The 25,928-nt window shown below is 40.9% G+C and overlaps 1 protein-coding gene across 1 annotated transcript; it reads right to left on the bottom strand.

Moving 5' to 3' along the window:
- Positions 1-532: 532 nt before the first annotated feature.
- On the bottom strand, positions 533-25,928 carry LOC146982127 (golgin subfamily A member 7-like). Its single transcript, XM_085787650.1, has 6 exons — positions 25,862-25,928; positions 23,778-23,903; positions 20,219-20,371; positions 14,393-14,494; positions 11,276-11,328; positions 533-2,443 (listed from the first exon to the last, which is right to left on the bottom strand). Exons 1-5 carry the CDS (start codon positions 25,868-25,870, stop codon positions 11,287-11,289), a joined length of 432 nt encoding a protein of 143 aa, XP_085643776.1. The 5' UTR covers positions 25,871-25,928; the 3' UTR covers positions 533-2,443; positions 11,276-11,286.

Consider the following 25,928-nt stretch of genomic DNA (forward strand, 5'->3'; position numbering starts at 1 on the left):
CTCAGAAATCAATGGGTCTCCTGCAAAACATGGTCTCAATTCAAAAGAATATTAATACCACTGGAAGAGCTCCGCTGACATGTGGTAAAAAATGATATTTGTCAGCTACAAATGAGTCTCTCTTTAGGTTATCTTGCTTCCCTTCAGCAGAGATCACATCCAACAACTTAAACTCAGGTTCACACAGTTGAAAAATGGCTCGCCTCCTCTATGCATCACTCCGCCGTTCCTGTGAGAATATAACCTCGTATGGTTCAGGGTTCATCTCCATCGTGAGAAATAGTGCAGCTCTGATGGAATCAGGAGAGCTTCCCTGCTATATAACTCTTAGAGACAACACAAAATACCGCCCTTGAAACTAAACCAAGTTGAAACGAGTCCCTGGCCTTCGTTCAGCTCTCACTTTTGAAGTTTTTGTGTCTAAATCATGACAAGCACCAGGGACATTAAGCCATCCTCTCGAGTGAGTTTATAAAATCCTAAACTGTCAACACCAAAATAACACCAGAAACCAACATGGTGTAAAATATGTACAAGTTTTATTTATGTGGATACAACTTCTGGATTAATAAAACATTTGGATTTCAAATGAAAAAAAAAAGAACTTAGAAAAGTTCAATTAAATGAATTTCAGATAAATAAAGTGTGAGCTAAATTAAAAAAGTAATGAAACTTTATTTACAAAAATCATAGTTCAAGATAATGTGTTCATCCTTTAGCTGTGGCATTCAAAACCCTACACCTGCACACACAGTTAGACTTCAGAGCATCTGCATATGTCTGGCCACGTGCAGTGTATACAACCTTTGCTAAGGTTTTAACCTAACACACTGTAAACTGAGCATCTTCTGCCTCCAGTAACAGATGGACAAGAATCACATACATGGAATTTAGATGCTTGTTATCACTAAATGAACAAAGTCTGGAGCTGACTGACGTAATCTCACTGTTTAGACATGACCACACCAGAAAATGACACAGGGAGGATTCTCATTATGGCTTCATGGAAATATTGGCTCTTAAAGTTTTGGCGAAGTAGAGAGACCCCAGTCGGTGGGCTAGTTAGTGAGCCAACAGGAGATTTTTCCTTTTTTCTTCTTGATTTCTTATGTTTTCTACCACCTGACTGTGTTTAACCATTGCATACCCTAAATATGATGCTTACAGGACAGTGAGCTTGGCTACTGGTCGGTTGTTTGTTCAGCAGCTCAGCTCCTTTTCTAAGGATTGACAGTTTTCTCCTTTTTATGGAGCAGTTAAGTTACAACAGAACTAACAAGCTACAGAAGCTTCATGGGTCCAGATCTCTGTTCCTTCAAAGGCTGGCACTGTCAAGACTACGCTATTAGTCAACAGTGCATATTTGTTCAGAATGCTGAACATGATGCATACTTGTGCTGAAATTTCACTCTCGCTGGAATGAAACTGCTGAAAACACTTTGCTGTGTTAAATCCTGGTGTGGCCGGGTCTTAAATCTTACACAAAGGCAACATTCAAAGCCATCACAGGCACTGTCGACTGACAAGAGCACTTTAAATACTTCGGTCGAAGGCAATCTCACTAATACATGAATATATGCTTATTAGACATGAGTCAAAAAAAATCAACAGTAGTTACCAAACACTATGCATGGCACAGTTCACAAGTAAAAAATGATCATGGCATGAGGGGGAGCATAACAACAGTACATGCTAAATACACAGCAAACACAGGATTTGGCTTTTTCAAGAAACAACAGAAGAATCCGATAAATCAATGTATACATAGAAACTGTGCATGTGGATATTTGAACCTGTGACCGTCTAACTGGAATGTTTTGATCCTGATAAAGTTCAGCAGCCACTGTAGTAAGCGTAAGATCAAACTCTAAAAAGGAAACATGCAGAAAAGGTCATACACTACACAAGTGCCTTTGCAAGAATACATGAATAAGAACCAATGAGGATGAGCAGCAACACTGATGACCAGAGGTCCTTGTTTCCTCAAATCAGCCAACACAATCACTGAATTCACGGGTGTGGGCGAGTTGTATAAACCTTCATAAAAATAAGTTACCCTGTATGTTGGCTTCATTATTTAAAAAGGAATGTCCAAAAACAAAAGAAATATACAAAAGTCCACACTTCCAGAAATACTATCGGTCAAGAACTTGAATATCAATAATATCCTGTAAATGAGCTAGTCTAGGTTTTGCTCGGCATCCTTTACTCTTCTCCAACTTAATACAGGCAGACATTAACCTAAACTATTGAACAGAGACGGAGGTATAACAAGAGTCGAGTACAAAATCTCAAACTGAGTCACAAAGGATTCTCTGAATGGGACATGCACGTGACGGTTAGTGGAAAAGATTGTAGAGACGCAGTATTAAGGGTGCAGGTCTGGGGTGGTTCCTCAGGGAGGGGGGGCACAGGTGCTGGCCAGCTCCACTCAGCTAAACACCTGCAACAGATGCAGAGAGAGAAGTTAGTGACACTGTACTGAGTCAGTACTAAACAAAACCTTTGTACAACAGCCATATCACAGCAAGGAGAATGTGTAACCTGTACAGCTCTGTTGGAGGTGGATGTAAAGAGGAAAATACTCAGTAGGTGGGTCGTCTAATTAGAATACAGTCATTAATGATGTTAAGAAGTCCAACTTGAACTGACAGCTCAGCTGCTTTCAGCACTCACATGTTTGACTTGCATTTCAATTTTTCTAATCTTTAGTGTTACAATTTAGTTGTTTTCTTCAGCCTGAGAATTCAGTTCACTGCAACTCAAATCCTTTCAATACTACATATCAGATGCTCATATTTCAGCTGATACTAAGACCCTGTTTACACCTGGCATTGAAGGGATAGTTCAACATTTTGGCTAATTGGCCCATTGCCAAAATCCCTCCCTATAGTCATAGCAGTAGGTCCGTTACCTTTAATTGTCAGCGCACGCTATTTTTAGAACGGCGGAGCAGAGCTGCTCAGAGCTACACTACGGAGGCTAATGGGATTTCTTGGTTTCCCCCCATAAAACTCATCAAATACACAATCCAACAACTCCAAAACGCTCTGGTGGACAAGTTGTGAGCTGCACATTCACCACGCTATGAGATAATAACGGAACGCTAAGAGACAGAGTTGTTTTCGAGGTAAATTCATGAAGAACCGCTGATGTTCCCGTCGGGGGCAGTTTTTCGGCAAGCAGTCTCTGTATTTGCCTCGAAAACAACTCGATACGAGACGCATGTTAATGCCAGGTGTAAACGGGGTGTATGTCTTTATCTATCAGTCATTCTATTGCTATTATTGTCTTTTACTGTCTTATTTTCTTTCTTTTCCTTTTTGATTTTAATGTTTTCTATGCCTCTGTAAAGCACTTTAAATTGCCTGATGTATGAATTGTGTTATACAAATAAAATTGCCTTGCCTTGATCTAAATTTTTGACTGATTTAAATGCTAAGTATTAAACTGACACCTCGATTCCTTTAAAAGTCCCACATCCTGCACTTTTCCTCAATCTTTCATTTGAAGTGATCCATAAGAAGATTTACAGTATTTGTGCATTTAAGAACCAAAAACCACCTCAGTGTGGATTTACATCTTCTCTCTCAGCTTGTCTCTGGAGCCGTAGTAACAACAGGTCAGTGAGCCAATCAGAAGAGAGGAGGCTCTGTCAACTGGCACTTCGAGCCCCTCTTTGGGCTTCAGCTGATGCTTCAACTATTTAAGTGCTTGAACTCTGTGTCACTCACTTCCACAGAGCTCATGTGCAAACAATTTCTGTTCTCAAACATTTGAACTTGTTTTCAACCTGTCATGACAACATTTCAGACCAAGCTCATCACTTTTGCGGTAAACTGACAATTTGATTGCTTCCTCTGATTTCATGTCAACTGCTTTTATCTCATTCTTCAGTTTTACTACCAGTGTGTGTTTCCCCCCTCACATTCACATTCACTCACTCCTTATTGCAGAGATTAACCTTCAACTAATACGTCCACAGTAAGACTTCAACAGTCATTATCTCCTTATAATGTTTAAGCCTCAACTGAAGCATAAGAGCATTTCAGTGCTGCAACTTCATTCAGACTGAGACTTAGTTGAGATCAGGTTTTTGCAGGTACTTTTAACTAAAGATAGCGATATACTAACATTGCGCATCATTCGCCAATCTTCCTAAGTTTCTTCTTAAATTTGTTCATAAGAAAGTTCCCTATAAATCTACATCAGATTCATCTTAAACTGAAATGTTGATTAACATAGGATTAGCATCGGTAAACACCCCACCAATCCCTGTAAAAGACTGCAGTGCTTAAAACGTTATTAAGTTATTAAAAACAACATAAATGATGATGATAAATGAAAATGATTCTAATTCAAATCATATGTTATTATACAACTGCAGAACAGAATAAAACACAGTAAGCACTTATTTTGAACAAGTGTCAGCTCTCAAATGTGTGTAAGTTTGCTCTCGAGTGTGCATAGATTTTGAACAAATCCCAAATAAGAAAAAATTGTTGAATGTCAAAAATCTTTTAGAAATCTTCATCAGTGTGTTTTAAGAAGACATTTGGGAATGGGGTCCATTGTGCCTAACCACATCTGATTTTAAGTCCAAACACATCAATTAATGTGAATACAAATTGAATTTCCACTGAACAGAACCTGGCCTGACTGACACCGATAGTTATTTACTGTTCCATTTGCTGGCTCACTATTAACAGAGCACTGAGTGAGCTGGCACAGCTTCCACAACCAGCATCAAACACACAGTTTTGGTATCAAAAGCAGGATTGTTCTGTCAGGTGTTCCTGGAGAATGTGTTAATATGATCTACACTGACCAATGTGTTGTTCAACTGCTTCATCAAATGTCTAAAAACAAGCAATAAAAGAGTATGTGATGTATTTCAATGAAAAATGTCCATTAGTTGGGCCTGTAAAAATACTCCTCGCAGGTGAGGAAAAACTCATTTCAGAAAGAGAGAAAGAAAAGAACAACAGACGGATGATGAATACCATTCATGTATTCACCTTGTCCAACATTCCCCTCTGATACTAAATATTCTCATGTGTGCAGCCTAATTTACAGGTTTGCTGGCGTGCTGTGGCCAGTCGGCGAGTTTGTACACGGAGCCAAACGACACCTTATCAGGAGCAGAATGTCTTTTGGATTCGATGCCAGGACACTGACTTGGCGCCATCTGCCTCTGAATGAATGCTCAGCAGTCAGGAGCTGCGAGGGCCAAGTCTGGCTTCGCTACACTGCAGTCATCCCACCAGAGGCCGATCCATCACGCTGCTCAACTCTTCACCTGGTAGGCTCCCGGCCAAACAGAAATCCTGCTCTAAACCTGTCAGGCCCTCGGCCACAATGAGGAAGGAGACGAGGTGGAAGAGCACGGTTGGATAGACATGCGATGAAGGTTGATATTGGTAATTTCTTCATCCGGATCTATTGAAGGCAAATGAGTCAACCTTTTTTATTTCTACCTTCAACACAAAAAACCCCACAAGGCTCCAGCAACTGAAAAAAAACTGATCAAAGTAATACATGTGATGCAAAAGGGCTCATTTGTAGTGATGAACTACAGTAAATAGTGACAACTCTCGTTCAACTGTTACTGCAGGCAGCTGATCTCACTGAATAAGTTGATGAATCCACTGTAGGTGTGTTTCCACATTCATTTTATGGGGCCGTTGGTGTGTCTCCACTGCAGGAACCATCTCCAGGAACTTTTACAGGGCCAAAAGGAGTTCATGCCAGGGGATAGGTGCTCAGATCGCCTCCGAAAAACTCCCAGGTGGGGCTTGAGTTTTACTCTGTGCTGATTGGTCAAGCTCAAAGTGGGATATGACGGCAAGAGAAAGCCCCGAAATAAGCAGCATTTTTAAAACCCAGCATTATTTGAAAGGGCGTCTGACCGGAAAAAGAGAGAATAAGTCAGTAACAAACCAACGTGGACAAACCAACGTGCAATTCTGCAACGATCTTAACAACATTTAAAAAAAACAAAAAAAAAACAGTTACATTAGAAAGCGTCTACACTGCCGGAAAAACAACAAGAAGTAAAAAAAAAAATTAAAAAAACACAATGATTGCACAATGATCAAAACTGTTGCATGTCGCCGCAAGAGCACTGCTGGCCATTCTGTGCAGTGGAGACACGGCCACTGAGGGCCAAGTGAGAGGACGGTTCCTGTAAAGTTCCTACCCCCCTCTATTTACCAGGAACTCCCGCAGTGGAAACGTGCCTAGTGACTATCGAAGAAACAGTACACATACTGTAGTGACACTCACAGTTAGCAACTAGCTGGATGAAAGATGCTTTGCAGTAAGCTAGCTAAACAGTCAGACATGTTTTCAGTAGTTGGCTAAGTGTTTGACTAAATGTTCCCTATACAGACTTTACAAGGTGGTAATGTTATGTACTCTCCAATAATTAAAATAAACAAAACCAGCTAGCCAGCCAAAAAAAACAAGCTAACAAGACAACTAAGGAGCTTCAAAATGCAGCAGGTGTTTTTGGCCATGTACAGCAACAAGATCAACTGATACATCATCTTTCCATCAGCAAACATTATCATTTCCACATTCACTAACAAGTTATCCATCAAAATTAACATTTATTTGGAGTTATGCATCTTCCTGGTGAAAAAAGGTCAACATTTCCCTACTTCCAGCTCTGTTTCAGTCTCCAGCACTTGAGGGAATGATATTGCTATAAAATGCTGCATCATGTTCACTAGTTATGTTTTAACTTCCATTTGATGCTGAGCAGGTTACTATGGTCTGCTGCTGTGTTTTTAATGCTTCTGGCTGAAAACTCCAGCTGAAAACAAGGCTAATGAGAGCTGTGTGAGGGAGAACAACAGCAAAGCTGAAGACTGTAAAAACCAAAACAATTTGCTGAAAGATATTTGGATTGTTACTGGGGTGACCACTTTCACAAAGTCATGTGAAACATTGCTATGTGTAAAATAATATATAGGTGCTTTAAAAAAAAACTTACTTTGCAACTATACATTACTTAGCTACACTACAGGATGAGAGGGGCTGGGGAGGTCGATACAGCCGCCAAGTATCAATCCAAACAGACTAAGCGGTTTATCTTATTTAAAAAAACAGATTTAACAAAGTTTTCATTTGGAGACATCATTTGCAGTTGAAAAAAGCGAATAAACCGCAATATATCACAGCATATTGCACTATTTTTAATACTGCAATAATATTGTCTCGAGACAAAAGTATCGTATCCCAGGGCCTCTGGTGATTCCCAAACCAACAGGATAATATCCTGCTATATCCTCTGTATAAAGAAAGAGAGGTTTCACAGACAGAAGCTCAGTCAAAGTAATATTGTGACAGAGCTTAATGACTACTTGATGGCTGATATAAGTTTTATTTAAATATTGATATTGGTCTGACCGCTGATGTACCAGTCCAGTCCTGCAGCAGACAGAGGAGAAGAGACCATGGAAGGATTAAGGAGCTTACCCTGGGGTGGGATGGATCCACTGCATGTATGTTCATTGTGCTTCCTGGCTGCTGTTTACCCCGCCTTTGACCACGGCAGAGCTCCAGGGCTCTCTTCTCTCAACAGCTACTTATAAACGAGCTGGGTTTACATTCCTCAACAGGACATGTGTACGTACCGAGGCGCTCGGCAGGAATTTCAAACGACAAGATTAATCCCTGTATACGTCTGTACGGTAGTAGGGCAATGGTTTATCCATCCACAAGGATCCATGGAGGCAAAAAATAAGGCCAAACACAACATTCCCCTTAGGTCAAATATTTATGGGGTATGTCTTACTCTGCCTGATGGTAGTGTCTACGCTACAGTGGAGACCTGGCTCTGTCCAGCATCCATGCAAAGTGCTTTTCAGTATGATCTGAGCCCAGAACATCTTAAGACGACACCACATAATGAGCTTCCCTGTCTTTTTCTGTGCACAAGAAAAAAAAAAAAGAAAGAAGGGATTTACTGTAACAGAGATTTAAACAATTTATGGGATGAGATGTGCTCTTGAGTCAAATACCTTGGGCGCCTGCCAGGGTGAAAAGACTGCAGATATATAAAAGCCATGTGTGGTTCGTGATCATACACTGCAGGCTCAGGTTATAGCGTTCAAACTAAACAAAGTGCGTTGTGGGAAAGTGACATGGAAGGATAGCTGCTGAGGAATGCTCTTAATGAAAGTCATTTTAAGCTAAGTGAGGAGGAGAATATTCCTATGGAAAACATTGACAAGAAGACAATGTTTCAATAAACAGTCAGAGACACAATCTCGTATTTGAATCATTTTTGTTGACTTCTTGGATGGCTTGGTCTGAATAAAACCTTAGTTCCAGTGTAATAAAACTAAAAAGGAGATTGGAAACAAGGTCAAGAGCCGTGAGGAAGCCTGTGTTCTCTCTGGGAGGTTACAGTTATGTCGCTCTCTCTATCTACAATAGCTCTCCTGTATACTCCTCACATGTTCCCAGATGCTGCTCTAACTTTAAATCAAAGTGCACATAAAGGGTGTTTGTCCCAATGTCCCATGTTGGTGCATGCCTGAAATACTGCCCGTCGGTTCGACTCCAACCGACCAATCCTCCGGTCTCATTCCCTGCTTTTCCGTCTCTCTGCAAGGCTCATCAAACAAAGGCAAAAAGCCCCAAAAATATATTTAAAAAAGTGCGGATAAATCTCTTTGCTGGGAACCTCCTTTTGATTTACGTAAAGAGGATGTAAAAAGTTGTGAAAAAAACTGCCAGCACCCTCCAATTACGACCAGGCCTCCACAAAGTGCAATTATACTTGTGTGGCCCAGTGCAGAAGCCACCTGGACTCTGCAGAGCCAGTCACTTGGTGAAATCTCAGTCAACCTTGAAAACAAGGGTTTCTGAAGTTACTGTGCTGTAAGGGAAAGTGGGGTAAGTTGAGCTTTTGAGCCACCCCTTGTTGCTAGGAAACCCTAAGAAAAACTGAGCATGTGACCAAATATTCAGGAGGAAGGCATAATTTCATGGAGTCTGTGAAGGTAGGAAACACATTAATTAAATGGTTTGACATTTATGTCCAAAAATAATTTTTCACTCTGGAAAGTGAATTTAGTCAATCATAAGTTTCATGATAATTGTATTTAGACCAAAAGAGATAATTATAAATTTGTTCCATACCTGAGCTGTGGGATCTATGAGCTACAACATGAGGTAGTTTCGCATAAAGTGCACCATTTTAACTGTGGGGAGTAATAAAGTCAATATGGTAGCTCTGGGGTAAGTTGACATCTGCCCCATACACTATTGAGTGTAATGTAGACATGTCCTAATTATTAAATCAATATTCTGTAGAATTACAGTAAGTGAGTGCCTGATAAGAGGTAAAGCTGCCTATGGTGAGGCCAAGCTTGACTTTCAAAGAGAAAGATAAGGGATTCTTCCCGAGATGCAATGTAACCACAAAACTCCTCAAACCTCAGTGTCTCAGTAGCAGGTTCCAGCTGTTTGTGTTCACCTGAAACCTGAACAGGTGGAGTATTGAGTAAAGGGGGGAGGTGGGAGATGGATGGAAGGGAAGGAGGGGGTGGCTCATCTTACCACATACATGAAGTAAGTTCTTCCACAAGACCACGTTATCTGGACATGCTTTGGTATCAAAACAGTTCAAAATGTTTACACTCATTCTGTTTGTTTGTAGAGATGCACAACATCCCGAAATACGTAGCTATATTATTTAGCAACAAAACTATCATTGCCTTGATGTAGTGATCCTGAATATGAGAAGTGGCTCAGCTTACCCCGGTCTCCCCTACATGACAGAAGACTGACTCAAAACAGCCCTGTTCAGAACGGCTGGTTTCAGTGCCTGTCCCTTTAAATGCAAATTAACCACTGCTTGCCCCGCCCCACCCCTTCTGGTACCAGGTAGGAGTGGTATTATTGTAAAAAGCTTGTGAAACCACATGGATTTCAACCTAGGGAGCCTGAAAATTACAGATTTTTTTTGTCAATTCTCACATTTTGGGGACCGGAAGGCAAGACAAACACCCAGATATATGTTAAAGAGCCTTCAAAAAGTGATATTTTCATAATATGTCCCATTTAGATAAAATGCATTACATTCAAACTATGATTCTTGCTTCCTAAACTTTCCTCCTGAAGTCATGAGTCATGATGATCAGAGCTTCCAGCTTCCTCTGATTTGACATGAATGCAGCAGAGACCCGGCACCAAAGTAAACCAGGAAATGAGCTATTACAGTTAAAATGTGGTAATTATTTGCTTCCAGCTACTTAAATACCATTAACTGAAGCGAGTGTGCTGGTGTGACAGAACAGCACTTCATCACTTTTTTGGGTTCAGCTGCTGGACTCCACATCATAGATCACAACATCGTTAGACAACGGTTCAAAGTTGAGCTTCTATCATGACTGACAGAAGCGTCTACATGGAGCCATCCTTATCCTCCTGCAGGGAGAGCAGCCAAGGCCTTGGAGATAATAAAAACGCAGGGAGGAGCACGAGTTAGACTGTCCAAATCCTTCTGCAGAGAAGAGCCAGTGAAGAAGGACAATAGGGAAGACACGTAACAATAGTGTGATAAGGACATGTGACCTCCGAGTTCAATGAGTCCCGCTGGACAAGATGTCCTCAGAAACCGGTATCAAACGATGATTCACTGGCTCGGTGCTGCTCGTAATTTTCGCCTTGGCAATAAAATTTCAATAAATACTTCTGTCTGAAACATCTGAGCCTGAGCTCCTGATGAATGTCTGTTTCTCCAAGTTCACAAGATTTCAACAATAATATCTGTGTGAGTGTGTGTGTGCGTGCTCTGGACGGTCGACTGTGCGTGCACGAAGCCTTTTCGGTGAAGTAAGTGACAAAATACTGAGGAATATGCAACGCGAACTCGTAAAGTAAGCAGAATTATCCTTTAATCGCTGAGAAAACCAGCCTCCTGGCCGTAAAGCCGTTAATTAATATTACTCACAGATGCTTTCAACTTTGATGTGGGACTTTTCTTTGAATGCAGAGGAGGCATTCTGCATGTCAGTACTGGACAGGCAGGCACATAAAGAGTGAAACTAATTTATTGCTGCTCTTTGACTCGAACCCCTTCCTGCAATATTTCTTTAAAAATGAATCAGAAAATGTGTTTTTTAATAGAAAAAAAATGTACTTAGACACGCTAATGTGTTGTTTGTGTGTGGAGATAGGAAATAGGAGACAGACAGGACAGCATCAAGTGTGTATTAGTGAAAATGTGTAAAGAGGGAATGTTAATTATGAGACTCACCGTGGCAGCTTTTATCTAGTCAAACTTCTGTCTTCAAAGATGGTGACCTCAACCTTAATAGGATTCAGTCAAGGAAAAAACATCTGGAGCAAGGTTGGCTTCATTTTACATCATAATTAAAACCAAGTGAAATTTGAATTCTCTTTACTTTTAACACAGGAGTTATAAACGATAATGATGCTGAGCAATTATGCACATTTTTTACCTTTTTCAAACTGAAAATGAAGCAGTGTTTGGACATAACTGTGGAAAAGGCGATTTTCCTTCAAGTTCCTGAGCATGTGCTCTTCGAGGCTTAGGAGGTGAAACTGAGTCTTTATTTAAGTCTGACTGATAACTGCTTCATGGAAAGAGTTTCTTTTTTTAATGCTAGTTTTTAGATTTACATTATAGATTTTTTTTTCAAAGAAAATTTGTGGTTATTGGTGAAACAGAGCACCAAACTGAAAATGGATCTTCAGAGAATTGTTCCAGTAGAAGAAAGCCTCAATCAAAATCCCAATGACGTTCGTAGCTACGATGAAAGCTACAAATCCAGCCGTGGGACGGAGCTCTCTGGCTTCCTTCAGACATTTAGACAAGGATGTTTTTCTGAAAAACTTATGCTTTCAGTGGCCTTGACCAAAGAGCATTTCCCACAGTTCAACAGGAGCATGAGCGAGTCCAGGGGGAGCAGTCAATTGGATGCTGTGTTCTGGACAGGAGACCAAGATGCTACCAAGATGTAAAATGCATTTTGCTGCACTTGTTTTTCTGTGCTCACAAAGTAGATTAACTCTATTTTCTATTTCTCACGGCTGCAGGTTTAGTAGATGCTTGATTTGTCCTACAGGAAGTAAACTTAATTTTTTCATATGAATTTGGGGGCGGCATCCTTCGGAAAACACATTTCAAGGCTGATGATGTCACTGCGTTGTGACGAGGCCTGTCCCAAATTGAAGGCTCCTACCAATCCAGCCTTCTCTTGCCTGTTCTAGGAGGACACACCGCACCTATCCTTCGTGGTCTCCCGTATCCCAATATTCTTTGCGCGCCGTTAATTATTAGCCACCTCGCATCCTAGCGAAGGGAAGTGTAAAAAAGCTGCCACTTTCAAATGTTTGACATTCTGGTGTTGATTGAGTTCAGACACGATCAGGAAACGCTCCGAAGGACCGGCCCATTTGCCAACGGTTGACGCGACCGTCAGAGGCGCCTCCAAAGCCGTGGCCTCCGTAGACCACGTTCTAAAGGATGCAGCCCCTGAATTGGGACACAGCTACAGACAAAGATGAGAGTTAAAGGATAATTACCGTTTTTTTACAATCAGGAGCTTATTTCTAGCATAAAATACGATCATTTACTCACCCAGATAACTTTGGTGTCATTACAAGTCGTTCCTACGAAATTAGCTCCAGCCGAGAGCCGCATACGTATAATGTGAGAACACGGGGCAGTGCAATGCAGCCTCTAAGTAACACATTATCCACTGCGAAACTCGTTCATTTTTCACCAGTATTTTGTTATGATACGATAGTGCTATTCCCCTCTGAGTCTGGGCTGACCTGTTATCAACATCCGGCGTCTGTAGGTTGACCTACTGACCTCTGACCTGGATGATGTCATCTCCGACTCGGCTCATTCTGATAATAATAATTCCGCTTCAGCATTTGGTTTCCATTTTTAGCGCAACTAGCCGGAGCTTTAGTGAGTCCAGGTTGTGGAGAGGAAGCCTGTGGAAGCTGAATTTCATCCAGCTGCTCATTTTGTTCTGACAAGTCGGAAACACGCAGAAACAAACCATAGCATTAGCGGTAGCAACAAGCCGCACCACGGTCGGAGATGACATCATCCAGGTCAGAGGTCAGTAGGTCAACCTACAGACCACGGATGTTGGTAACAGCTAACCCCGGACTCAGAGGGGAATAGTACTAGCCTACCATAACAAAATATTGGTGAAATGAACAAGTTTTGCGGCAGATAATGTGTTATTTAGAGGCTGCATTGCGCTGCCCCGTGTTCTCACATTATACGGATATATGCGGCTCTCGGCTGGATCTAATTTCGTCGGAACGACTTGTAATGACACCAAAGTTGTCTGGGTGAGTAAATGATCGTATTTTATGCTAGAAATAAGGTCCAGATTGTAAAAAACGGTAATTATCCTTTAATGGAGCTAACCCAGATGTGATGTCAGCTCTCTATAGCAGGGTCAGTTCCATGTATCCCATATACTATATATACATATACACACACACACATACTTTGAGCCCCTCAGTCCTGGAAGGAAACTTACATTTTCAGAATTACAAGTACGATCATCATGTTTCGCGACCCGCTCAGGTGAGACATTCCTGTCAATCTGTCGGCGCTTCTGTGCCAAAGTCAGCAGAGCAGCTTGACAGTGTCAGAGAAATAATCCAGATCACTGTCAAGCCCATAAACTCGGAGGCACGAGAGGGAACAAAGCTCGGCTGCGAGCAATTTCAGTCATATTTTGTTATCCTTAATCTCCCATTGCCGCCCAGTTGCAATTAATTGGGATGTTGAGTCACCCCCGCAAACACATGCGAGTCGAGCCAGGATGTTGGTGCACCCGCTGATTTTATGCAGATGCTATGGATTACATACTAACTTTTATCTGGTGTTTTTACAGGGTATCCCTACATAGCTCTGGATTTCCTGTAAGCTGCCCAGACTGCTGCTTTCCATTTTCATCCAGCAGTTACAGGCAAAGACACAGTGGGGGCAGGCGGCCTGTAAATCACTACATCTATTAGGTCATTGTGAAAGCTCCTTGTTCTGCTTCAAACTGGGTGAGATTACCCTCACATTTCCTGATCTCAGGCTATGTTTAACAAGATACATTTGCTCGGAACATCCTGAACATGCTCATTCTTGAACAAAAATGTTGTTGTTTTTTATGTGTAAAAACAACAAGACGTAGATGCTTAACAGGGTTTTCCAATGTTTCTGAGGTTGGTAATCTGGATTTAAGCCTGCTTTTACTGTTGCTGGCCGCGGATGGAGGGAAAAATAAATGCATTGCTGAACGGTTGCACGTGGCAACAAGTTGTGGGTGAGAATTTAGAATATTAACACCTGAGAGCGTATGAGAAACCGTATGGAGTAGGATACGACTCGTAGGCCTCTCTCGATGGGGTCGGTGAGCAGGAGACCTCGCGGCGCGTAGATCTTGTCGTTCTGCTCGTGAATGTACTTTGCGATCTTCTTTAAAACCTAAAGGAGAAAAAAGAAATCACAGTTTCAGTCTCTACATCACATCACTAACCTCCCTCACAGAGTGCATCTGCTTGGTTCTGACAGTCTAACAACCTGAAATCCATATTTTAGTTTTTTGGACTAAAAGCAAGCAAAGCTTTCAGAGGCTATTGCAAAAAATAAATAAATAAATCCCCATAAGTCATATCATTTGGCTGTTGTCTAATACAATGACTCTCAAACTTTTTCACCCCTAAAACTGACCCACATTAGTCCACAAACCAGCCCACCCCACCCCCATTTGAAAGGTCGGTCCAGGGTCCACCATCTGATAAGGTTTTTCGCTTTGAGATGTTTTATACAGTGCATGAAAACCATGACAGAAGTAGTTACATTACATAGATTAGGTCATTGTGTGATTTATGGATGGAATTCTTGTGAAATTAAATCATTCTCCTTTTTTTTTGCTGGGACTGAACCTGAGGAAAGCCCCTGGAGTGGGTGTTCTTGACATGTGCTGTGTTTTCATATTTGTCTGCTGTTAGCTCTGTTTCAGTTACACAGTATATTGAGATCAGGGCTGCGTGTGGCTGCTCAACCACCATCACTGTTGGAACCAAATGTGCCTGTAACTAAAAACGATGAGGTTCGTAGGTTGGTATCATATACCCGGGTCAGACTTGTTTTTGTTTGTATAATGGATTACACCTAGTCCTGTCACAATTATTACATAATCGCCTGATCCCGATTGTTTGAGCTGACCGCAATTATTTTGCATAATGATTAAAAATGGTTTCCATTCCATTCCATTCTGCGTTTCCAACAGAAACGTCATACTTCCATCACTATTCCCTCTTCGTTTTCCACCGTTTGAGGTTTGACTGGTCATCACGTTGTGCCCCCTTCATGAGTAAAGATTATCTCAAGGCGCTAATAATCTAATATTCTAATATTCGATATTAACATCATGTATTATGTATTTAATTCAATTCAAGTTTATTTGTCACATATAGTTCCAAGACATTACAGTGAAATTCTAATGTACCTTTGTCGTTGCACAAAAATAAAACTAAAATAAACTAAGTGCGAGTAACTAGGGAATATAATAAGAGAAAGAGAATTAATGGCGAACAGTGGTGTAATAAATTATTATTATTGACAGTGCATAATAGATGTATCAGTATAGATGATTGGTGTGGATACATGACAGAGATTTAGCTCCAAAGCCTAAAGGCAAATAGAAATGAAATTTTTATTCATATGTTACGAGGTTTAAAGGTCCAGTGTGTAAAATGGTTGATATCCAGCGTTCAGATTCTACATTACAGAGTATCAGTTTCACGTCAGTGGCTTCGGCTACAGTGAGAATATGACCTTCATCAAGATGAACTGATGTTCTACAAATATGTTCATGGGTAGTATTCAGATTCAGATTTTGCCAATAAACCTTGCCAATTATTACACACTGGACCTTTAATGCCAAAAAATGGTTATGTTTCTTCATAAGCTGTGTGTGTATTATTGAACTATGTTTAAGCTTATACTATAATGATGGCATAAAATTATCAGAAAGAGACAATTAAATGGTTCGTCAACTATAATGTGACAGCCCTAATTGCACCAAACATCAGCTCGGACTGGATGCAAATGTCCTGTAATCAGTCAGCACACTGACAGGGAAAGGAGGCTGGCCTCTACAACAGGACAATGATCCAAAGCAGACCTCAAAATCCACTGTCAACTAGCTCAAGAAAAACAAGCTAAAGCTCTCAGTTCGACCCCCACAGTACCTGGACCTGCATCACTGAAAACCTGTGTCTTAAACATGCTGCGTGTGCAAGACAGATCAGGTGACAATCAAGGATAGAAAGACTCTAAACTGGCTAAAAGACATGTTTACAAAAGGGGCGGGGTTTCATGTCTTTGCTGCAGATGTTGCACTTCTTGTTTTTGCTGAACTGAGCTTGTATTTGAGACAGGTGTCTATATGGAACAGGCTTTACATTTCTATGAACAAATCTTTTGCTCAGGTACAATACTACGAAGATAAAATCAAATCGATTGTTTTAAACCAGTGTTTTTCAACCTTAGGGTCGGGACCCCACATGGGGTCGTCTGGAATTCAAATGGGGTCGCCTGAAATATCTAGTAATTGATAAGAATTACTGATATATATATATTTTTTAACCAATTACTATTCTTTTTAAAAGTATGATTAAACACACCGCTCCCAATCTTAAAAAAACCCCCCTGTATTCTATACTTTCACTTTCTTGAATATAAATCTAACCCACGAGGTTGGGAACCATTGTCTTATTAAACAGTAAGAATGTTACTTCGTACAACATGCCACTTCAACCGACCGACCCAAAGAAAGATTATTCGATGCTGTCTCTTCACAAAGGACTAGTGAACTGAACATCTGAATTGTGGAGAATCTAAGCGATCCAATGATGTGTAGCGAGTCCATGTTAACCAGAAGCTATAACAGTGGCACTGAGGGAAAAAGTGCGATATAAGCAGTGCCGTGTATGTTTGAATAAATCAGCTTAGAAACTGTTCATACGGGTGATCTAGTGGCTTTGAGAGGTTTTGTACATTCATGACAACTTGCACAGAAGATACCCGACTTCTAACCAAGACTGGCTTTTAGTTGCTCAAACCTGTAGCCAGACCGGGCCAGTATAGGGGGCCGGCGTTTACGGTAAACACACAATACAGTCGAGCAATGGTGAGAAATATAAATGAAAGCTTAACTAAGTCCTGTTTGAATTGAGAAACAAACTCAGTGTGCTGCTGCTACCTGGAATCAAACTGGCTAATCTGTCTGGCTAGGTAGGCAACCAGAGGATCCAGCTAGCTAACCCCAACACATTCTTGAGCTGCAGTGCTGGATAGCAGACTTCATTTTTACTTTGGTAATGACCAGTCAATTTAAATTGCATGACTTTATGAGTGCTCATAAAACTCAAACCATGCCAAATGTTTTTTATTTTATTTTATCCCTGTTCACTCCTGTCCACTGAAAGACAAATGTATAGGACAAGAAAAGACCACTGACATACTGATCCGTTTACATTCCTACACAAACCGGGCCAAAAGGGATTTTAGCCGACTATAAATACAATTTATTTGCCAGCTCTCATAGAGGTCATAAAATTGCTGATTTACAGCCAAGCTAAATGATTCCACACAGCAGAAACATAATTTCTTACAGCACTAACACACCTCAATCAGCTTCAATGTCCACTATGCGCTGTCATTAATATGTCAACATGCAGATTCCAAAACCAGATCCAGCACATGTGCGTTGTATACGTCAAGTAGTTATTCATGATTGGGGCTGGGTATCTTTTGATGATTAAATAATTACAACCATATTATACATCAGGTTTTTTCTTTTTTACAATACAAAAACAGTTTTCTGGATACCCACCTTTGAGAGGTCAAAGTTGTTAAATTCTGTCTCGATAGGTCCAAAGTGGAGCCTGAAGCCATTTTTCGATCAACAATGCCAAGAGCATCCCACTCCCAACTATATAATTGTGAGAATTTATTGCTTTTCTCTGTTTTCTATTATTGTAAATTTAATATCTTGTTGTTTTGGACTGTTGGCTGTACAAAACTAGCCATGTGAATATATCATCTTGGGTTTTTTTTTAAATTCAAACAATGTAATTAATCATTTCTCTTGCTGTGTGCCTGGGTCATCTTCCCAGTAGCAGCACAGTGCCAGCAGTGCTGGAGCCTGATGCTAGCCACACCTGATACTATGACCTCAGGAGCTTAGACAAACAGCAGGTGATAGAAAACAGACAGGAACAGCAGAAACAAAAAACACAACAACAAGACAGACAAATAAGAAACCTTCTAATGTTACAGATAGAGAGAGGGTAAGCTGTTGTGCTTGTGTTACTTTGTTTTTCACACCACAGTTATTTCAGATATTGACATTAGATCAATAATTGTGAAATTAGACTTGTAATGATTTTCAATTAGTTGAGACAAAGCATTGTTTATGTTTATTTTAAGTGCTGTTAATATGTTAAGTTTAAAAAAAGCATTTGCATTGCAAAATGTTTTTCATTTTCTTCAGGTCTTTTTGACTACATGCTTTTCTCAATGTCTGCATATTAGCTAATTCTTCCATCACAGGACCAGACAGCATGTATTTATATTAAAGAAAAATTTCAACTCTTCATATCTATTGGAAATGTTCAAATATGCAAGTTTTTTGTTTTGTTTTCTAAAACCACCCAGGCTGATCTGATAATCACAACATGGAAGCATCTGAGAGGCCATGTGGAAGTACTTTTCACCATAAATGGTGAACGAGCCTGAGGCTGTTTACCAGTTATCTTACTCTACATCAATAACAAATCTGATGTCTCTCCTGTTAGATATAATTACACCAGACAGCAGAGGGACCACAAACAAGCATGGCAACCTCATCTGACTGCTTGTACGTCTGCCACACTGATTCTGAGAGCCAGTAAGAGAGCAGGATTTACAAGGTTCAGCTACATTAAAACAGGTAACAGCTTTTAATGATTTGTGTCAAAATTCAGAAACTTAATTTGTAGTTTAAATAATTATTTTCCACAGCTATCCATGGATTACCTTTGAATTAGTTAGACCAAACAAGCTCCCAGTTCAGTACAGTTTTCTGAAAAAGGCCCCAGGCCAGTATCAGATGGATGGAGGGTAATATACTAATATAAATTACATGTAAAAGCCATTACCTAAAAGTAAAAGAACACTTGCGTTAAAAGTTTGCAATCTTTGCTATAATTTGGGAAATTTTGTACCAATATTTGACGGGCCAGATTTAAAAGCCTGACCAGCTGCATCTGGTCTGCGGGCCATAGTTTGCCCAAGCCTGGATTGGACCATGCACATGGTTAGAGATATGACCATGGAGGTTGCTATGATTATTATTATGGCTTCAACTCTTGCTTTGGCTGTTTTGATGAACGAGGTTGTGATGCAAATTTTGTGTAACAGTAACGTAACAAGTTTAACACTATCTTCTTAAAGGTCCAGTATGTAAAATTGGGGGGGGGACTACCATACTGTATCTAGCGTTCAGATTCTAGATTGCAGCACTCACTCGCTCGCACTCACCCTTCCCGTCGGCAAAGTGACAGTAGCCCCCGAGGACAAAAAAACTTTGTTTCCTACGCTTTCTTTTTCGTTGGTTTATTTATGAACATGAAACTTGCTAAACCTGCTCTCTGGCTGGCTGGATTTTCCATTCGGGCTGCCGTACAAATATGGCAGCACAAGATAGCGACACTCTCTAAAGCAAGACCCTTGCTATGTAGATATAAAAGAATAATCATAATGCTACAAAAACCAAACAAATTTGAATTTATAGTGATTATGACTTATACAAATATATTCATGGGTAGTATAGCCATATCTTGCCAATAAACCTTGTCAATTATTACACACTGGACCTTTAAGCATTTTCCAAGAGTTAACTTACCATTGGACAAATCAAGCATCTACTATTATTACACACTGGACCTTTAAGTGCTGTCAGAATAGCCACTTATATAGGCACAATCATGGATAATGTTATGGCTACATTGATTTAACCACATTACAGAATTATCAGTTTACCATCAGTGGCTTCAGCTACAGTGAGAATCTAACCTGATTCAAGATATACTGATGTTCTCTAACCAGTCCAAGTCATTACTTCTGCATAAACCTATGGAAATATAAAACATCCTTCACCTTCTCATAGTGAGTCTCCATACACAGGAAGATGGTGTACGCTGTGAGGCAGGCCAGACAACCTTCGATATACGACTGGCTTCCCAGCTTCTCAGCTTCGGCGTACAGGTTGTTGAGCGTTCTAACCGTCTCTTCAAACTGCTGTTTATCGATCTGAAACACATTGGGGAAGAACAAAGGGTTAAAATCATGGATGTGCTTCCTCCCCTGCTGGGGTGCTTATGGGAAACATGGCCTTCTTAGCACAAGATCATGTTCTCCCTCCCCTTCCATCTCTAGATAAACGAGGGGCTGAATTTTCTCCGACTGGTCGTACATCAAGGCTAGGCTGGGCCCTCCTCCTCCTCCCCACCTGAAATTATTAGGATGCCTCGACCATATGGTCCGAGAAAGTTTTCATTTAATAACTGACACGACAAAACGCGCCCAGAGCAGGACACCCAGGGAGAAAATCCGGGGAGGAATATTGATCGTTTCTTCCCTCTCCAATGGCACTGGCGCACCTTAATGAAGATGAAGATGCATCTCAGCTGTGCTGCAGACTGCAGACAGCTTTTTGGGACACAAACTGGAACCGCAGCTGGCTGATAATCAAACCAGTATTTTCTGAAGAATTCCTCACATCAAAAGTTGCGCTGCGCGGAAAAGACTGATGGAGGGCGGAGGACATTTGAACTCGGAGGCTGTTTTTTGACTGGGGTGTCGACGCAAGTCCCACGCTGGACCTGGATCTGTCCATCTCTCTGCGATTTTTTTTTCCCGGGGATGAGGAGGAGGGAGGAACGGGACGGAGGAGCCTCCAGACCATGATGAGGAGCCGGGGGCCAGGAGCCTCCTGAGCCTGTGAAAAGCCTCCAAACGTTCTGCGCCCCTGTGCCCGAGGAATGCAACAACAAGCTCCAACACATCACGGTCTTAGGCGTGTTTGGTACCCGCCATTGGGAGTCTTTGTTCTCCTCCTAATTTTCCAATTCGGCGTCGGCGATTCAAACCGCATTTTTCCATCTTTCCATTTTGTCTGATGCAGTCATATTAAGATTCCAAAAAATATTAGACGAGAGTCCAAAGCTGAAGAGGGTTTACAAATTGAAGTAAGGAAAAGATGTGACTGTAGCAGCCAGTCACTGAACATAATGTGACCTTGAAATACAACATTGAACACAAGGCAGACAAAACTGCCAGTTCTCAATTAATGAAAACATTCTTGCACGGTCTGGCAGAAATACTTCTTTTGGTGCAAAGAGAAAGAAAGAGTTACCAAAAATAATAAATCCCACAGTTTGAGATGATTGTCTGCGATGTTACAGCATGCAAGGCTTTGCTAAACAAGGCCAACTACATGGCTAAATCAGATATTGGGATTAGAATAAAAATAAAAAAAATTTAAAAAACATGGTTTGAAAACAAGACTTTTCAGAACACTATGTTCTACAAACATCCTCACAGTGACATAAACAACTGGTCTAAAAATGGAAGCCACTAAACAGCTTGGCATCATACTGCATATTTCATAAACAGGGATAACAGCAAGTCATTAAAAACATATATGTGGGAAGAACATTTTATCAGAGGGGACTCGAGCTTTTATTTCCCAGAGTATAACCATTCCTCCAGCAGTAAATTGTGTATGTGTATATGTGTGTGTCATCGGCTTCTTTTGTAACTGGTTAAAGTTAGGATAAAATAATGTTCAGGTAAACAGTGAGTAGGGTAATGTTTCCCTAAAAGTGATCTTTTGACAACATGTTTTTGTGTGTGTGTGTGTGTGTGAACTGGATCCTCCAGAAAACCACGAGACCACCCAATCAAGAGGGAAGTGCCAATAAACCACTAGTCTAAGTAGGGTTAGTGTTGTGAAGCGCCTCTTTTCATGTGGTGTGTGCTTTTCAAAACTGCAGAGCTCTGTCCTGCAAACTCTGCTCTGTTCGCCTGGTGCCATCTTTAATGTGGCGTAGAGCGTGTTCGGGCTCAGCAACCTGCTCTTCCTCCTTCACGTCGTTACCCCCTTCCTGCTCTTAAGCCACTTCCTCCAGGGTTCACATGAGGACACAGTCCAGCAGGGTTCCTTGGGATTTTGGCTCCATGTTGATTTCAGCTGTTTCTGGGGCCAGGACGGTGACTGTTCTTTCTGATATGGATGGTTTGCTGCATTAAACAAACCATTGAGCTGTCCTTTCCTGAACATTGAGCAACATAAAAATAATTCATTACTCTTCTTCAGCAGCTCTGGTTATGGTTTCCTTCCAGACTGAAATGGAAAACAACTTCTGAGTAGCTATGGTCTGCAGCTAAAGTACAATAAAGTGTTCAAACTCAGAGGCTCTGTGTCTGAATGACATACATGTGTACATGGAAAATACTCTAAATGCAGCTTTAAAGGGATAGTTTCACATTTTTGCAAATTCGCCTATCGCCATAATCCCTATAGTCATAGCAGTAGGTTCATTACCTTTAATCATCGGTGCATGTTGTTTTGAGATCAGCGGGGCAGAGACGTGAGCTGCTCAGCGAACACAATAGAGGTGAATGGTACAGGTCCCCTGTCCCTCATCAAACTCATCAAATACACAATCCAACAACTCCAAAACGCTCTGGTGGACAAGTTGTGAACTGCACATTCACCACACTATGAAATGATAATGTAACATTAGGAGACAGAGTTGTTTTCGGGGCAAATGCCTACATTCCAGACACGAGTGATTCAAGTAGTTCTGAGTATTTGCTTCATGTGTCGTAATGTTACATAATGATACATGATTATTTCATAGCGTGGTGAATGTGCAGGTCACAACTTGTCCATGAGAGGGTTTTGGGGACCTGTACCGTTCACCTCTATTGTGTTTGCTGAGCAGCTCGTGTCTCTGCCCCGCCGATCTCAAACTAACTTGCACCAAGAATTAAAAGTAATGAACCTACTCGTATGACTATGGGGATTATGGTAATAGGTGAATTTGCCAAAATGTTGAACTATCCCTTTAATAAGTATGTAGGTAACATTTGAGCCGTGTGAGGGACTAGCGCCTAGTTCCTCTGCCTTTCTCTCTGAGCATGCTGGGAAGGCCTCCAGCTCTCACTGAGACTATGAATAGGAAGCAGATATGTAAAAGGATAATATGGAGTCAGCCAAAATAAAACCAGAAACTTCTGGGTTCTGTTCCAAAAGTGAGGAAACCTCATTCAAACTTCATTTGTCAGTATGTAATATATCTAGTAGTATATGAGTAATCAGTGTTGAGCTGACTGATTACATCTTGTGATTGGCCGGTGAGCCCAGTCCTGGCATGCAACAACAACACACTCTCATGTGCACCCTGACTAACAGACCCTCAGAGGGGGACACAGTAATGAGACAGACAGTATGATCTCTAGGCATTCTTTCATCGTCCACCCACTCTGGGATTTCTCACTGTGCTTCTGATGGACAGTCCAACTATGACACACAGATCCATTGTCCTTTCGTGTGTCTGTGAGCGAGAGCAGGTGGTGTCCGCCCAGCCATTTTTATGTGTTAATGTGATGGAAAAAAGTCTGCATAATAAAGTGAAGAGGTGTATCCTACCCTGGTCTCCAGTTCTGAGGGGAACTTGGTCTGGAACTGGCACACGGTGCCATTTGTATAATCTCTCTGAATGAAGACTTTGGCAGCGATGGCCGCCTGTTGCCTCATGTCCTGCAAGCTGTGAGTCTGTGGAAACAAGACGTTGCAATTTTAGAAATCACTGCACTTTCTTGGGATGCCAACTGAAAGAAAACAATTTATTCCAAGGGGCACATATGTTTGTCATAATCTGTAAGAATTAGACTGAACCCTGGTGTTATGCGTATCATCTTAGACAAAGTTATTTTATTTACAGCATGCTTTGTCTCAATTTGCAAAGACATTCAACAGAGCAGGCTGTCTGATTTCTCCAGATTAAATGAAAAATAGAAGTCAGACAGGCATCTTTACAGGAACATTTTGACATCTCACAGTAGCAAAGATACAGGTGGAAAACTACTCATTCTTTTCACTGTCAGTTAATCTTCTTATCAGGTTTTATCAATTAATTGCACACTAATTCCATTCATTTATATTTATGCAACACTATAGTTTCGTATCCCATATATTATGCTTTATTCTTACATTTTACACTGCATCTTTTTATTTTAGTATTTCTTGAAGCAGACACATTACAATAACACATCTCACTGTGCATTGAACTACGTATAGCCTAATAATGTGTTTGCAACAAATAAATCTTAATTTATCGTATTGTCATATTTTATCAACAGTAGTCTTAGACCAAACATCCTTCATGTATTACTTTGTATGACCAAGGTCCAACATCCAAAAGTAGGCTATTCCATTTGCTTTGCATTTTTGAATTTAAACATGATTTAAATTATCCCCACTGCAGCTCTACAGGTGTAATATAAACATAAAAATGGATTATGTCTGAATGTCATTCAGCTTCAGTTCTAGGGTCGTTGTGGTGTGTGTCATCACTGCCACAGCTCAGTGGAACAGGCAGCATTCATTAATGTAATTAGTAACACCTGTGTTTTAACAGGTCTGACCAGTAGTGAAAAGGGATTATTTGGAAACATCAAAATGTTTTGTTTGTTTTCTTTTCAGTCCTATCCCCCCCAATTAAATCAATATTATATAATTAACAGAATATTATTTTAAGCCGGAGTTCATATTCACAACTGTTTTTGCTGTTTCGAAAGGAAATCAAACAATACATCAACACAATCAGTCACTCTGAACTTCAAGTAAGCCATACAGACTCTGTACTATGTTTCCCTGTTTTTGAAATGACTTTGTTTGCATTGGTTTACCTTGTTGCCCTACCTCTCCTGCATATTATCATACTATAACTTGTTCAATCTTCTGGCATCACTCTTCTATGTTGTAACCCCCTCACTCCCATGTACACTTTGTGTAATACAGTTTTTATGTCAACTGTAAATGACAACATAAAAAAAAGAAAGAAAATAAGAAAGAGAGAAAAGATTATTTGGAAACATTGCAGTGGTTCACCTTTATGTAAATGTTAGTTCGTTTGTCATCATTTACTGACTCTTGTCTGGCAGAATCATCCACAGAGCTGTGGCTGAGCGCCGGTTGTGTTTGCCCTTTGCCTGCGGTTCAGACTGTGTGTTTCCTGTCAGAGGACCACAGCTGCTCACAGCTCCTCTCAACAGCTGTCCTCCTCAGTAACGCTGCCATCTTTGAGCTGGGAGCAAACTTTATTCCAGGATGTATCCCTCCGCAGCCACATCCCTGCCCTGGAGCCCCTCTGCTGCTGTGTGCTGCCATACGCTACTAGCACCCTGACAACTATTCCTCAAAACCCGTTACTATCTAACTCACGCAGCTCGGCTCATCGTTGACACACAACGTTTTTTTTCCCCAAACACTGCCGCATAAGAGTCATTATTTTATAAATACCCCAGCGTGTTGCCACAGATGGAGTAAACGTTACCAGGCAAGCTGCCTCGACCGGGTGAGCCACCAGGCTAACTACGGTGCTCAACTTTACCGCTGTTTCTCTCTCGGACATATGCGAAGAAAACGTTAAACACTGTGACATTATGAACACGTCGTTCACAAAATATTGACGTATGAAAAAATAAAATACACATTCATCGTTAGCTTACCTCTGCCATGTTGACCAAGGTTTCTGTTTACCTTCCGCTAGCAGGTTTTTACCGTGTACTACCAAAT

The sequence above is a fragment of the Trachurus japonicus genome, chromosome 9, assembly GCF_045865225.1.
Source record: "Trachurus japonicus isolate A0001 chromosome 9, Traja_1.0".
Lineage (NCBI taxonomy): Eukaryota > Metazoa > Chordata > Actinopteri > Carangiformes > Carangidae > Trachurus > Trachurus japonicus.

Excerpts from the sequence above, each read along its gene's own strand:
- LOC146982127 (XM_085787650.1), bottom strand. Across the intron at positions 14,495-20,218 it reads TGGAGACTCACTATGAGAAG|GTTTTAAAGAAGATCGCAAA; the intron begins GTGAAGGATGTT and ends TTTCTCCTTTAG. Across the intron at positions 11,329-14,392 it reads TCGAGAGAGGCCTACGAGTC|GTTGAGGTCACCATCTTTGA; the intron begins GTATCCTACTCC and ends AATCCTATTAAG.